This window comes from Peromyscus californicus, unplaced genomic scaffold (assembly GCF_007827085.1).
Source record: "Peromyscus californicus insignis strain IS unplaced genomic scaffold, ASM782708v3 Scaffold_8__1_contigs__length_139910024, whole genome shotgun sequence".
Classification (NCBI taxonomy): Eukaryota; Metazoa; Chordata; class Mammalia; order Rodentia; family Cricetidae; genus Peromyscus; species Peromyscus californicus.
In genome coordinates this window covers 40,809,369-40,824,036 of record NW_026294606.1, presented here as the reverse complement: position 1 = coordinate 40,824,036, position 14,668 = coordinate 40,809,369, and the positions used below count along the sequence as shown (strand labels likewise).

The following is a 14,668-nucleotide window of genomic DNA, read 5'->3' as shown; positions in this document are numbered from 1 at the left end:
GAGACTTTTTCGGACATCTTTGAGTGGTTCAGCTTTAATTGTTTGATCATAAATGGAAAAATTATGCCGCTTGACACACTATTGAAGGCTAAAATGTCATTTAATACTAAAGCGCAGAATCAGTTTGAGGTTCAACTATAACCCAGGAAACATCAAAGCTCTGGAGCAAAGACACACAAGTTGGAAGGAAAAAGGCAACCCTGGAAGTCATCTTGCTTACCAAAGGGGAGACAGCAGGGAAAACGGAATCAGACTAGATGGACAGAGAGATGGCTGAGCAGGGAAAGTGCTTGCTGCCTAGCCTGACAGTCTGAGATCCTTCCCAGAACCATGGTAGAGAGCCAGAGCCAGTTCCTGGGTATTGACCTCCAGCTTACACACACACACACACACACACACACACACACACACACACACACACACACGCACAGTACATGTATGTGCCTATATATGTGTGTGTGTGTATATATATATATATACACACATGTACATAAAATGAGTAAATGTTTTAAAAAAAATAAAATCTGAGACACAGTAGAAGATGCAACACCTGTAGAGTTGGAGATGTTAAAGAACTTGAAGAAAGAGATTCCCCGAGTGTCTGCAAATAGGTCATAGTTAAGATGCGTTGATTTATTCCCTGGCATTTGGAATTGCATGATGGTAATATGATAGGATGAAACAGAATCAAATACGATAAATAAAATAATGAAAATAAGAAATAACTCCACAAGTTAAGAAAAAAAATTAGGTTGTCTTCAACTATCTTGAGCGTGACCATGGGCAGAGTAAACAAGGATTCAATTTGATTTTTCCACTATGGGGTTCAAACAGCACGGTTAGAAAATTTAGATATTTGTTCTGTGTTGCAGAATATTCCTTTACATCGTGTGAGGATGTGTCACTGTGATTGGTTTAATAAAGAACTAAATGACAAATAGCTAGTCAGGAAAAGGCTAGGTGGGACTTCTGAGTACAGAAAAGACTCAGAGAGGAAGAAGGTTGGAGTTGCCAGCCAGATTCAGAGGAAGCAGGACATGCAGGAGGAGAGGTAAAAGCCACAAGCCACATGACAGCATGTAGATTAATAGAAATGGGTTAATTTAAGTTATAAGTGCTAGTTAGATACAAGCCTAAGATAAGGCCAAGCTTTCATAATTCATAAGGAGTCTCCATGTCATTGTTTGTGAGTTGGCTAGTGGGACAGAGAAAGACTCGTTACAGTTCTGTAATAGAAATGTGGTGATTTGAATAAGAATGGCCCTCACAGGCTCACGTATTTGATTGGTTAGTCAACATGGCAGAACACTATTTGAGCAGGATTAGGAGCTGTGGCCTTGTTGGTAGAAATGTGCCACCAGGGGTGAGCTTGGAGGTTTCAAAAGCCCACCCCTGGCCCAATCTCTGTCTCTTCTCTCTCTCTCTGTCTTTCTGTCTCTGTCTCACTGTCTCTGTCTCTCCCTCTGTTTCCAGATTAGGAGGTAATTCTCAGCTTCTGCTTCAGTGCCGGGAGTGCCACCATGCTTCCGCCTTGCCCCCCAAATGGTGATAATGGACTAACCCTCTAAAACTGCAACACCCCCCAGTTAAATGTTTCCTTTTAGAAGAGCTGCCTTGCTCATGGTGTCTTGTCATACAACATCTCAACTCACACATTAAAATGCAATAAATTATCAACATTAACTTTATTATTGCACTTCCTTAATAGAGACAATTGTTATCCAATATAAGTGGTTTGGAAAAAGAGATCTACTAGAAGAAACTGGAGCCAGAGATATTGGATTCAAATTTCACTTCTGCACTTTCTATTTATTTATCTAGGTTTTGTGTGTGTGTGTGTGTGTGTGTGTGTGTGTGTGTGTGTGTGTGTGTGTGTTTACAGCTGGTGCTGGGATAAATGCAGAACCTTGCATTGCACATGCTAAACACAGAATTATATATCTCAATCTCCAAGTCACCTTTTTAAAAGCTTTTAAGAAGATTTATTTACATTGTGTGTGTCTCTGTGTGGATGCCCACCTGTCATGGTATGTATGGAGGCCAGAGGACAGTTTTCAGGAGTCAGTTTTCTCCTTCTACTGGGTGGGTCCTGGATATTAAACTCAAGTCTTCAGGCTTGGCAGCAGGTTCCTCTACCCCCAGAGTCATCTTGATGGCCCCATGTCTCTTCTTACACTGAAAGGTTACTGCTAATTATGTAAAAAAAAAAAGCTATAATAGTACTGAATTTATATAGATAAAATAAGATGATATATAAAATGAAGGTCCTTATTTATAAGGTATACAAAATAAAAATCTTAAAGTTAAAATAAATTTTATTTTAAATTAGCCTCATTACACCATAATTAAACTCATAGGAAGACAGAGGAAATATGATTGACAAATGTCGATGATTATAAAACGTACTCTCTGCAATTTGTCTAGTTATGAGGTACTGCAGTAACCACTGCCCACTTCAGAGAGAAGCTTCTGTGACTAAAGCTTATGGCAGCAGCAATCTATGGGCATAAACGTAAGTTTCCAGAACTCATTTTGTCATTTGACAGGCCATCATGTCCATTTTGCAAAATAACAGGTGTACCTTTCCTGCTAGGGCTGTGAGCATCCCGCCCACCTCTGCCACAGGCTTCGGACCAGGTTTACGGCATCAGATGTGAATTCCTTCCTGTATATAGGGTTTCAAGTCCACCCAGAAAGTGTCTGGTTACTTCCACATCAGTCATGCCTTTATCACAGCAGTGGGCATGTACTGTGTGTCAGGTTGCTAGTGTAGCATGCATGGTCTGCAGATATGGACAAATGGAACCACAGAAACTGGATATCCACATGTAGAAGAAAAGAGCTAGGTCTATATAGCCCGCCTTTCACAAGAACTGACTCTCAGTGGACCAAAGACTTTAAGGTGAGACAAGGAACTAAAAAGTGTCAGAGGAAATGTAGAGAAAGACATTCAAGATCTAAACATAGGCAAGGCTGTTCTCAATGAGACTCCAGTTGTTCAGGAAACAAGACAATTGATAAATGGGAATTTAGGAACTTAAAAATCTTCGTACCACAAAACAGTAGTTAATCAAGTGAAAGACAGACTACAGACAGAGAAAACCTTGGCAAGCCAAGCATTCCTGAGATATTCATTAAGTTTTCCACTGAAGACTATGAGTCCTGATTGTCAGAAGTGTATTCATCTCTGAGACACTCCTTCACACCTGCCCAGGTCTCTTTTGCTTTGGTGTCGGTAGCAACCCTGGATGACATTTCATGGGATGCTTGGGGAGGTCTGAGTCGCTGCTGTTCTGTTTGATGTCTGTTGTATAGCTCTGCTTGGTGGCATATCATTCATGTCCGTCATCCAGGCCAGAAGACATTCTTCACATTGGTCACCTTAAAGGCATATTATCTTATCCTTACCACTCTTCTTATTCTTGCTTTTATCACCAGCTTTTGCCTCAGTCACAGGAACCCACTTCATAAGAACATGTCACCAATGGTCACTCACTTTTTAGCTATTTGTGCACTTTCTCAGCTTTCATGACCCTCTTGACATCACCTCTGGTGAGGATCTCCTTCTGGGCTGGAACCTAGCTACCTGACAAAGTTCTCACTGAGATAGAAAGCCCGGGATGCACACCGGGGTCCTGCTTGTGCTCTGTGGCAGCTACAGTCACATCCATCCAAGTATTTAGTGACCAAACTCTCAGGTCTTTGATGTGTCTGGACTCATCTTGTGTTTATTCTTACCAAATTGATGTGTTGGAACCGAGCAATGCCAGACAACTACTATCTTGAGATTGTGGTACGGAAGGAGTTAGCTTCTTTCTGGTCAGCAAGCTCATCTCAGATAAAGGATATCCCCGTCTTACAAGGTGGCACTGAAAATTCATAAACACTGGTTGGGGAGGCGGCTCAGTGGCTAAGGTGCTTTCCTTGCAAGCTTGAGTGCTAACTCACTCAAATGCCTGGCGGTGTGGCAGCCTGCCTGTAATTCCAGCCTTGGAAGCCAGGGGCAGGCTAGACCTAGAGGAAGCTGGGTAGTGAGATTAACTATTTTGGTGAGCTCTGTGTTTGCTTGAAAGATCCTGACTCAGTAAAATGGAAGATGGAGGATGATTCCTGACACCAACCTCAGTCTCATGCATGCAGGTGAGCATAAATGTGCATGCACACCACTACACACACACACACACACACACACACACACACACACACACAGAGGTGCCTATCCAATCATAAAGATATACATGCAGGCACACATGAAAATGGAAACTGATGTTCTTTAAGGAAATTAGGAAACAAACTGACAAAGCCAAAGAAACCAACCAAAAGGCTTTCTCTCCCCTCCCCATTTCTGTGGCAATGTTACGATGTATAACACAGAAAGAAAATGCAGGAAAGGTGTGTGTCATCAGAACCGTGTGAAGCCTCTCTGGGGGGGGGGGGGGTTCCTCCTCTGAGAGTCCCAGGGCTTCAGCCTTCTCCCTCTGCAAGACTGGGAATGACTCCTGGGCAAATGTTATTTCTTTGGGTTTATTGTACCATGTAGATGAATTTCTAAATGGTCATATTAAATAAAAACACAGAGCCAAATATAGGGGTGAAAGCCTTAGAGCAGAGAAATAGGAAAAGCCCCCAGCTAACCTTACCTCACCAGCTCTGCAGCTTCCAAATGCCACGACTTCCTGTCTACCCGCGTCTTTATTGCCTTGCTGTTCTGCCCTCTTACTGGCTATCTTAGCCCAGCTACCTCACTTCCTCTTCCTACACAGCTCTATCACTTTCTGTCTGTCTGTATAGACCTCCAGATCTCTATGGTTGGCACTGGGATTAAAGGCATGTGTCACCACGCTTGGCTCTGTTCCCTAGTGTGGCCTTGAACACAGAGAGACCCTGCCTGCTAAGTGATAGGATTAAGGGCATGTGCTACAGCTGCCTGACTTTTGCGTTTACTTAAAGTGGCTTGCTATTTCCTCTGATCTCCAGGCAAACTTTACTTATTAACATACAAATAAAATATCACCACATTTCAGCACAAATAAAATATCACCACAGTATCAATCCTATGATAGTGAAATAGAGGGGACAAATGTCTCTCTTTAAAATATCATCTCTCCTGCCAGGACAGGTACACTCTGACACCTTGTTTTCTGTTGTTCTTCTGCTCATGGCTTCTGGGAGAGCCCATGACAAAAAGGAAGTGCTGGGGTATTTCCCTTCATGATAACCATGGAAGCTCATTGAGGGGATATAAATGTGGACAACTGTTACTTGTTTCTTCTTAATTTGCAGGTCTAGCTCGCTGGCGACAGAATCACCTCCAGTTCTTTCCCCAAGGGAGCAAGAGATCTAAAACCGTGTGATGGGTGGGCACAGCGGGGTGGGAGGCAGGTGGGCACAGGGGGTGGGAGGCAGGTGGGCACAGGGGGTGGGAGGCAGGTGGGCACAGGGGGTGGGAGGCAGGTGGGCACAGGGGGTGGGAGGCAGGTGGGCACAGCGGGGTGGGAGACAGGTGGGCACAGCGGGGTGGGAGACAGGTGGGCACAGCGGGGTGGGAGGCAGGTGGGCACAGCGGGGTGGGAGACAGGTGGGCACAGCGGGGTGGGAGGCAGGTGGGCACAGCGGGGTGGGAGGCAGGTAAGGATCTGTCCTTTCAGCTTTCTAGACTCCTTGAGTAGGGCCTAGATTGTCTAGAATGAATTTTGTAAAAAATAATGCAAACTTATTTTTAATAGACTTGATTAACTTAGTGATTTGATATGTTAGAACATTAGGACACAACAATCAGTAATATGCATATACATATACATACATATATATAGGTGTATATATATGTACACATACATATAGCATGGAGAAACAGGTGTAAGCAGTAACTAATAACCAGTTTGTCAGGGTAACTCTCATCATTTAGCAATAACAACATCCCTCCTGATCAGGACAAAGGGGCTGAGAAGAGCAGAGCCAAGTTTTAGAACTAGCCTAACATTTAACATTATACAAGCTTATATCAAGGTAGTAAAAGGTTTCAAGTTTAGGGTCAAAGGAGGTTTAGGAAGGCAATGAGGTGACTTATTGTTTGAGGGTAAGAAGTTTATTAGAGTTAATAACACTGAGGACAGACAGCAGCATGCAGGGGCTCTGAAGCAAGATCTGTCTCACAGGCACATTGCCTCTCCTCACCTCCATTAACCTATTTTGTTTTCCTTCTCTGGCTTTGGAAAAAAAATCGATACTAATTTCTCCAGCGTTTTCCCCAGTGCTAAGGAGAAGCAAAATGTCCCATGACAGGGATGGAGGAATAGGAAGAAGATGGTAAGAATCTGCTTTCTACCTGCCTAGAAACCCTGAACTAGTCTTAAGATTGTGCAGTGCTAGACTTTTTAAGGAAAGAAAATATATTATTATAATATTTAATTTAATGTTGTGATGCTTTAGGACATTTAAGCAAATGGCAGTTTGGTGGGGAATGCCTGTAACACCAGCATTTGAAATTCCAAAGTATCTCAAGGTGAGCCTGTGCACTGACTTCCAGGTCAGCCTGTGCTACATAGTGAGCACTATGTCCCCCAGCTCTAAAGTTCATCATGGCAAAGCAGTTTAAAATATACACACCTTTAGCTCATAGAGAATATGTGTAGAATGTAATTTCTATGCTTCTCAGTGAGCATGTAAGACATTAGGAACACGGATGTCTCTGCTAATCAGAACATAGGGGCTAAAACCAGCATAACCAAGTTCTAAAAATGTTTTAATATTTAGTGAAAGAGAATCGTGTGTCACTGTGAAACCAGTGTGAAAGGAGAGAATGAAATCTATCCAATAGAAGAAAAGAAAGCAGGACATTAGAATGAGAACACTCCATGTAGCTCTGATTTCTGGAGGAGAATTGTTTTCAGACCTGGAGCTGTGAAGGTACAGGACACGCTTGTGATGTTTATAAAGATGGAGAGCCATCGACCCACTGCTCCAGCCCATCAGACTCTGAAAGGTGACATCACGAAGAGTCATGAGAGACAGGAAAAGCCACTTGATTATATATCTTGATTGCAGCATATAGCAATGGCCAATGAATGTTCCAGGTATAGATATGTTCAAGCCACCACCTGCTTTGATGTAGCAGAGCAAGTTGGAGCTTATGAGAACATTAACAATCCAAAAGAGGAGGAGAAAGGGAAGAACTTGCCATGAGGTCTGTGGTTTTAGCTTTCTCCAAAGGGTGGTCCCAGGACTGATGGTGACAGCCTGGACCACGCTGAGGAGACAGGTGGTGCAGATGGAGAGGCCCCGGGCCATCCTTGCCAGATAAACCACAGCTTTACAGCCAGTATCACCGAGGAAGTTTCTGAAATAAAACACTGTGGCTATGTCTCTGATTCCCGTGGTACAAATAATGATCATATTAGAAAATGCCAAGTGGATGATAATAAGGTCCACAGGCTTTTTCTCAGTGCCCAAGACAGACGTGTATACATGTCTTGCAAATATTAGGATATTTCCCACAATTCCAGGTCCAGCAAGAGAAAGGAAGATTACTGTGTGGAGAATGTTATTCCACTTCATCTTCTGACTTCATTCACAGCGCTAGGGAAAATCATTTGAGAAATACATGTAAGATTTTCTCTGTTTATTCTGATGAAAATAATGATATCAATTATATAAACACATATGGTTCTTTCCTTGATGGTGCCTGATCATATTCTTTATTTTCCTGGTTTGTCTGTTTTTCCATTCACACAGAAGTGGTGCTAGCTACAATCAGGGCATAAACTTCATTAATCCTGCTTTCACAAAGACCCTTCTTTGAATTCCTTCATCCTTCATCCATGGTCACATGATCATGCTCTTCCCAGACAAAAGCTAAATGCATGGCATCACTTTGGCAGTTTTCCAAACAACACAGTCCTGACAGGCCTCTTCCTTTTCCCTCTTCACCCAGTGTGACCTCAAGCTCCTGGACTGTGTTGGCTCCTCATCCTGGTCCTCTTCACTGCCCACATGCAACTATCACCTGATTGTTGAACTAATAAAAAGCTTGCAGCTTCTCAGAAAGCTGTTCTTGGTGAAGTGGTCCAGTTTCTCAGGGAGATGATATGGTATTCTCCTCTTCCCAAGCCCTTTGATCATAAATTATACAGATGTTAGTAAATTAGTGGGGCATGAAAGTCTAGATCACTGGCCTCAATGTGGGACTACGTGTGATTAAAAGTTGTGTTCCCAATCAGCATGAGTAGAATCATACTGAAGACAATTCCCTGTTTACTCCTATTAATCCTGTTTTTTTTTCTCTTTCTTTTGTGAACACTGCCTCCCCAAAACACCAGGAAACAGTTCCTATAGCATCTTAACAAAGGCATGTCTTGCTAATAGTTTTAAGGTTAGTTCAGTTTAGTGATGTTCTCAATCAGAATCCCCCAGCCTGCGAGTCCTCCCCAATATCTCACACTGTGATTGTCACCATTTTAGGAATGGTATCTTTTTCTCTGTTTTTTTTTTTAATTTTTTTACTGCAGTCAAAATGAGGCAGAAACCTATTCCATTTGTTTCATCCTCCACAAAACACATAGAACTTCACATGATAACTTTAATTTCTGTCTGTCCTCCATAATTAGACACCTTGTTCACATCAAAATCAGTTCTGAATTACTTTGAACCCCTCCCAAGCAAATGTTAGCATTCACCCTTACCTTTCCGCAGGACTATGTGCTATATCCACAGCTGATCTTTGCCAGTTATCATGCCTTATTGAACCCTGCTTAGAGTTTCATCTCTTACTCTTTCCCTGCTCTCAGAAGGCTGTTGCCTGTGTACGAGCTCCCTTCCTGCACTGGGCAATGAGCAGGCCCCAGAGACACTGGCTCTGTATGTAGTTTATAAGTATGGGTATAATACCTGCTCAAAAAGTTTGTAGGTTGCTCAATGAAACTGTTGGTTTTAAAACGCACTTTAATCACAGAGATGAACTGACAGAGGGATTTTGAGAAACGTTTGGATTGGGCTCTTTCATCAAGGTTGATAAAGTCGAGTACCCTCCAGAGTCTATTCTGTCTGGGTGGCACACTCGGTAAGTGTTTAGCTCTTCCTCATTTGTGCAGTGATGTGAGCTTTCAGGCTTCACACAATTTAGTGATGGGCATGGGTTATCCTTTAAGAATTTGCCAACAATGCTTTATTTTCTCTTGAAATCCTTCTGTACTGAACTGCTTATAATTTGATACCTTTTCAGATGTACCTATGTGATCTCCAAGATGCCAATAGCAAAATTTATAACCATGAAATTGTCTTTGATTTCATGTTTCACAGTGTCAGAACTTAGTTGGAAAAATTACTCTCTCTCTCTCTCTCTCTCTCTCTCTCTCTCTCTCTCACACACACACACACACACACACACACACACACACACACACACAAAACACACACACACGTCTATTCCAGGGTGATTGGGAATATACATTTATATACATCTTCATATGCATATTTAATATGCTTTCTCAACCATCACTCCTCCAGCATGTAAGAAATAGCCAAGAGCATCCTGTGTGAAACTAATCAAATCAGGGTTTTCCTTCAGAAATAGATCATGGACTCTAGGGGCAGATGCAAGTTCCAGACACATAAAAGAGAAATCAATAAATTAGAGAAAGATTATTGCAAAATCAACAAGCTTTGTGACCATCTATCCTGTCTGTCAGACCCCGCCTTTCTAACCGCTCTACTCCTGGCTTTGAACATTTAGCTTGGCCCCTTTAAGGCTCACTAATGTAGGGATGGTGCTTGGCACCACTCATGTGTGTTGTGAGGATTCGCTGGAGCAGAGGCGCTAGTGCTTAGGACGTGCCTGCCGTGCCTGCCAAGTGTTAAACACTCTAGCAGCACTGTTCTATGGATTTGTGCCATGTCACTTTCCCCCACGATTCTCTGCACTTGCACACCATGTGATGGTTTGAGTCTGGACAGGGAAGCTTCGGGAACAATAAAACCACAACAAAGAAGGGCAAAGCCACCCCATCCAACCCACCCTCCAAGCTAAAGAGCCCCAGATCTCAGATACTCTTAAGCAGAACCTTTCACTCCTGTGAGGACAAACATACAAACTGGAGACTGCAGAGAGGAAAAGCTCCTCACACTCAGGCTGAGATCTCAGCCCATGTCTCCTAGACCTGCCTGGGCTGTCATGAGCATGTCTGGCCCAGAGCACCCCACGCAGCTGCACACGGCTCCCTCATGGACATGGAAACTTTTCTGCATGGCAGGTGGGAATGAGAGACTGCTTTTTCCCTGGATCTTGTCACCTTCCTCTTTCACAGTGACAGAGGAGCCCAGACCCTTCTCTTCAGCCACCTTCTCTCCCCATCCTACCTCACAGCATCTCTGTCGGGGGAAAGGCAGCTTCAGTCCACTGTGACGGGATGGAACACTAACCTGTGGAGTCTGTGTGGGGCTCAGGGTGGGTGTTCGCACAGCACAGCCAGGCCCCGTTTATCACCCTTGCCCTGTGTTCCCAGCAACCGTCACTGCTGTTAGGATGTCACCATCAGGACTTTCCTTCTCCAGGGAAAAGGGCTCCTTATGAACCTCTCCATCCTGGATGCCACCTCTGCGCTCTCCCTGGAGCCCTGCCATTTGCCGAGGCAGAAACTTTCTGTTCCTAATTACAGTCCCTCTGTGGTGACGAGGAGGGCTGTGAGGATGAACAGCACCCCGAGTTTCCTGGCTCCTGGGAATTAAGTATCTAGCACATGTGGTACACATACATATATGCCGGCAAAACACACAGATAAAATGATAAATAAAAGATAGATAAGATAAAATGAATCAATCTAATAAAAAAATAAAGGTTTAAAGAAAAATACAAAGAGGCTAAGTAACACCATGAACAAAATGTTCAGGGTCCGAGTCAGTGGCTGGTCGTCAGGTGTGGTGTTCGGGGTGGGGCAGCAGGGGACATTTTGGAGGTCTGTCTGTCTGTTTCTTGCTCTGAGTACTGACTCTATAGAGGAGTCAGCTCCCTCCTGGCTGAGTTCTCCATTTCTCCTCCTGTTTGTATGTAGTTGTATGTAGTTTGTATGTAGTTAGAGGGTCACTGTCAAGCAATGGACTTCTGTCTCTTGATGATCAGATTGTTCAGTTATTGCCCAGATCCCGTGGAGAAGGGTCATGTATAATTAACTTGAAGGATGACAGACACATCAGTTCTGGGTCTCTAACAGCAGCTTGGGAAAAGAAGTTTAGTTCTCACTTGCCCTCAGACAGCAGAGCAGATCCAAGGAGAGAGCACTGGACTTACCATCCATACAGTCACCCCTGCAGAGTGGCTTAGCTCACACTCCCCTCCTCCACCACTCCTTTCCCTCCTTCCCAGGGACTATCTACTTCCTGGTGTGAAGGAACACACTGAGTGGTCATATTGAACTAGTACTCAGGAGACTTTTTTCTCCAGTCACAGGAGTGTGTCTTGTGTCAGCTGAGTTGGATAAGTTAGATGGAGGGTGTAGCTAGAGTTTTCCTGCCTGACCCACGGTCAGGGCAAATCTCTCTCACCTGCCAGTCCCACAGCCGCTCAGTCCCATCCAAGTAAACACAGTGACTTATATTGGTTACAAACTGTATGGCCGTACCAGGCTTCTTGCTAACTGTTCTTACAGCTTAAATTAATCCATTTCTATAAATCTATACCTTGCCACGTGGCTCATGGCTTACCGGCATCATCACATGCTGTTTGTCATCGTGGCAGCTGGCAGTGTCTCTGACTCAGCCTTCCACTTCCCAGCTTTATTCTCCTCCTTGTCCTGCCTATACTTCCTCCTGCCTGGCTACTGGCCAGTCAGTATTTTATTTACCAACCAATCAGAGCAACACACTTGCCATACAGAACATCCCACAGCAGGGGGGTAGAAGAGAAGAGGGCTCCTAGTCTTGCCCCGAGACACCCTGTGCTGTCTAAGCCCTGGATCTGTCTTTTACTCTCCTGAAAGGGAGGCTCTGGCCTCTCTGCTGCATCAGCCTGTGTTTTTCTGAGACTTAGGATCACCCATGGACTGCTGGGGGCTGCTGTACAGACACATTCTCTCCTTTTATTCTTCTTCAGTCTTAGGTGTACCTAACTGTGAGTTAGGGCTCTCTCTAAATTTAGGTGTGTGTGTGTGTGTGTGTGTGTGTGTGTGTGTGTGTGTGTGTGTGTGTGAGAGAGAGAGAGAGAGAGAGAGACAGAGACAGAGACAGAGAGACAGAGACAGAGAGACAGAGAGACAGAGAGAGAAATCACTATATGTTGTGTACAGAGCTCACATGTAGCCTCTCCCTTTAGTGTGTAGGATATAAACTCTCCTAGCCTGTGGCTTCCAAGGTCTTCACTCTTGATCATAAAGAATTCTTGAAAGTTGTGGTCATGCTCATTTCTGTATTGCTGCCTCAATATAGGATAGTGTAGTAGTCCTTAAACTTTCGTACAATCCCTGATGTTTTTCTGCTTGATACATTTAGTTTTTTGGGTAATAATTCTCACTGCTTTTAATTTGGCTTATTGAGTTTTCCATTTCTAATGTTTCTGTTTATTGATGAATTTTCTTGCTAAACATCTAATCTGTGCTGCTGACTTTCTGGTTTACATCCTGAATGTACTGAATGGTCTTTCATCCTGAATCCTCTTTAAGGTCATTGATCATTTGAAAAACACCTTTTTTTTTGTTGTCCAGTATATCAAATATTTCATTACTTTCATGTATAGTATAATATATGTGAAGATAGGGAGACTCCCAGGGTGGATTCATAAAATTGTCTTTTAAAACCAATCCAATGGAGCCCAGAAACTCACTGAAATCAGTTGAATAAATTTTCTAAACAGGGAGTCTTGGACTGGGGTTCTGGCTGTGCATAGCTGTCAGCGCAGAAGGTTGTCCAAATATTCCATTAGCAGAGGGGAAATGCTGCAGAGTCGGCCTCTGAAGTACAGCTTTCCTTATTCCTCCATAACTATTATGTTCGCTTGGCTCAGAAGTTATCCCAGCAGTTAAGTTTCTGTAACCAGTTTCTGGTTTCTCCAGACCCATCCTCTTCTGCCCACAGTGCCAAGCTATGACCCAGCCCAGGGACCCTCTTCTGAGTCACAGAGTAGGTGGTCACTGTCTCTTCCTCCTCAGGTCCTTCTTTAAACACCAGCACAGAACAGATATGGAGATTACCGAGGATTGTGTCTTCTGACTAAGTTCCAGCCAGGGATCTGGACAGATGAGAGTCACCTTGCTGTATCTACACCACAGGCACTTCAAGGTCATTGGTGTATTTGGTAGTTTTATTCCTTGAACACTAAACTACAAATGGGACTCAAAATCTTGACTGGATTTGAGCCCAACCACCCCCATTTCAAAAAGCCAATAGCCTCATAAATAGCTTTAAGGAAACCTGTACAATTCACTGTTGTGGAATATTAGTTGAAGATGTGTTACATCTGTTTATGCTGTTGAATATTTGTTTACTGATGCAAAGATATGTTGCATTCTTTTATGTTGCATTTGTTTAACTCTGTGAAGCTCTGTGACTTTGCCTGTTAAAATACCTGAATGGTCTAATAAAATGTTGAACAGCCAATAGCTAGGCAGGAGAGGGATAGGTGGGGCTGCCAGGCAGAGAGAATAAATAGAAGAGCAGAAAGAAGAGGGGGGAATGAGAAAAGGAGAAGGAGAGGAGGATGCCAGGGGTCAGCCACCCAGCCACCCGGCCACCCAGCCAGCCACAAGTAAGAAGGAAAGAAAGGTATACAGAATAGAGAAGGGTGAAATCCCAGAGACAAAAATTAGATGGGATAATTTAAGAAAAACTGGCTAGAAATAAGCCAAGCTAAGGCTGGGCATTTGTAAGTAAGAATAAGTCTCTATGTGTGATTTATTTGGGAGCTGGTTGGCGGGCCCCAAAGAGTCAAAGAGTAAAGAAAAAAAAACTATAGTTCATCTGTCTTAGGGATGCTTCTCTCTGTCACATACTGTCCCACCTAGGAGGGCCTTTCCATGCCAAGTACTGTAACACTGGCACAGGGCTAAAAGTACAGGTGGGAGGAACATCCTTAATCCAGAAGCGAGAGCAGTGCTAGGCTGGCCTGGGAGGTGGCTTCTGGTCACTGGTCCTGTCCTGGGTGGAGCCTAGTCACTCTCTTTCAGATGTGAATCAATGAGCATTACTAAGTGATATATTTTGCACAAAAAAAGAGGCTAAAAACTCTTGTGCCATAAATAAAAGAATGAAGAGCTCTGAGATCTACTGTCACATCCTCCAAATGAACATGAATTGGGCTTGGGATTCAGCATCTGAAGATTATTAAGGGAGCATTTTGAAGAAGGAGTGGGAGAATGTATGAACCAGAGGAGTAATGGAGTTTTGTGGTGGATCTCTTTCCTTCAGGAGTGACATGTCCTGTCTTAGTTAGGGTTACCTTGGCTGTGAAATAACATCATGACCAAAGCATGTTGGGAAGGTGTCACCACTTCAGAGGCTGGAGGACCCAATTCAATTGAGCTGGTAAATGAGGCAATTGAAGTCATATGAGTAAAGTTCATCTGAATTCAAGTTTATACAGTGACAAAGACAAGCTGAGTGTAGCTGGAGTTATCCTGTGTCTACCCGGCTCCACGGACCCCCGCAACCACTTATAAAATAATCACTTAGAAGCTTATATTAATTAAAC

At 43.5% G+C, this 14,668-nt stretch overlaps 1 protein-coding gene across 1 annotated transcript; it reads right to left on the bottom strand.

Moving 5' to 3' along the window:
* Positions 1-6,651: 6,651 nt before the first annotated feature.
* LOC128103082 (putative vomeronasal receptor-like protein 4) lies at positions 6,652-7,554 on the bottom strand. Its single transcript, XM_052727167.1, has one exon. The coding sequence runs from the start codon at positions 7,552-7,554 to the stop codon at positions 6,652-6,654; it is 903 nt and encodes a 300-aa protein (XP_052583127.1).
* Between the last annotated feature and the right edge of the window lie 7,114 nt (positions 7,555-14,668).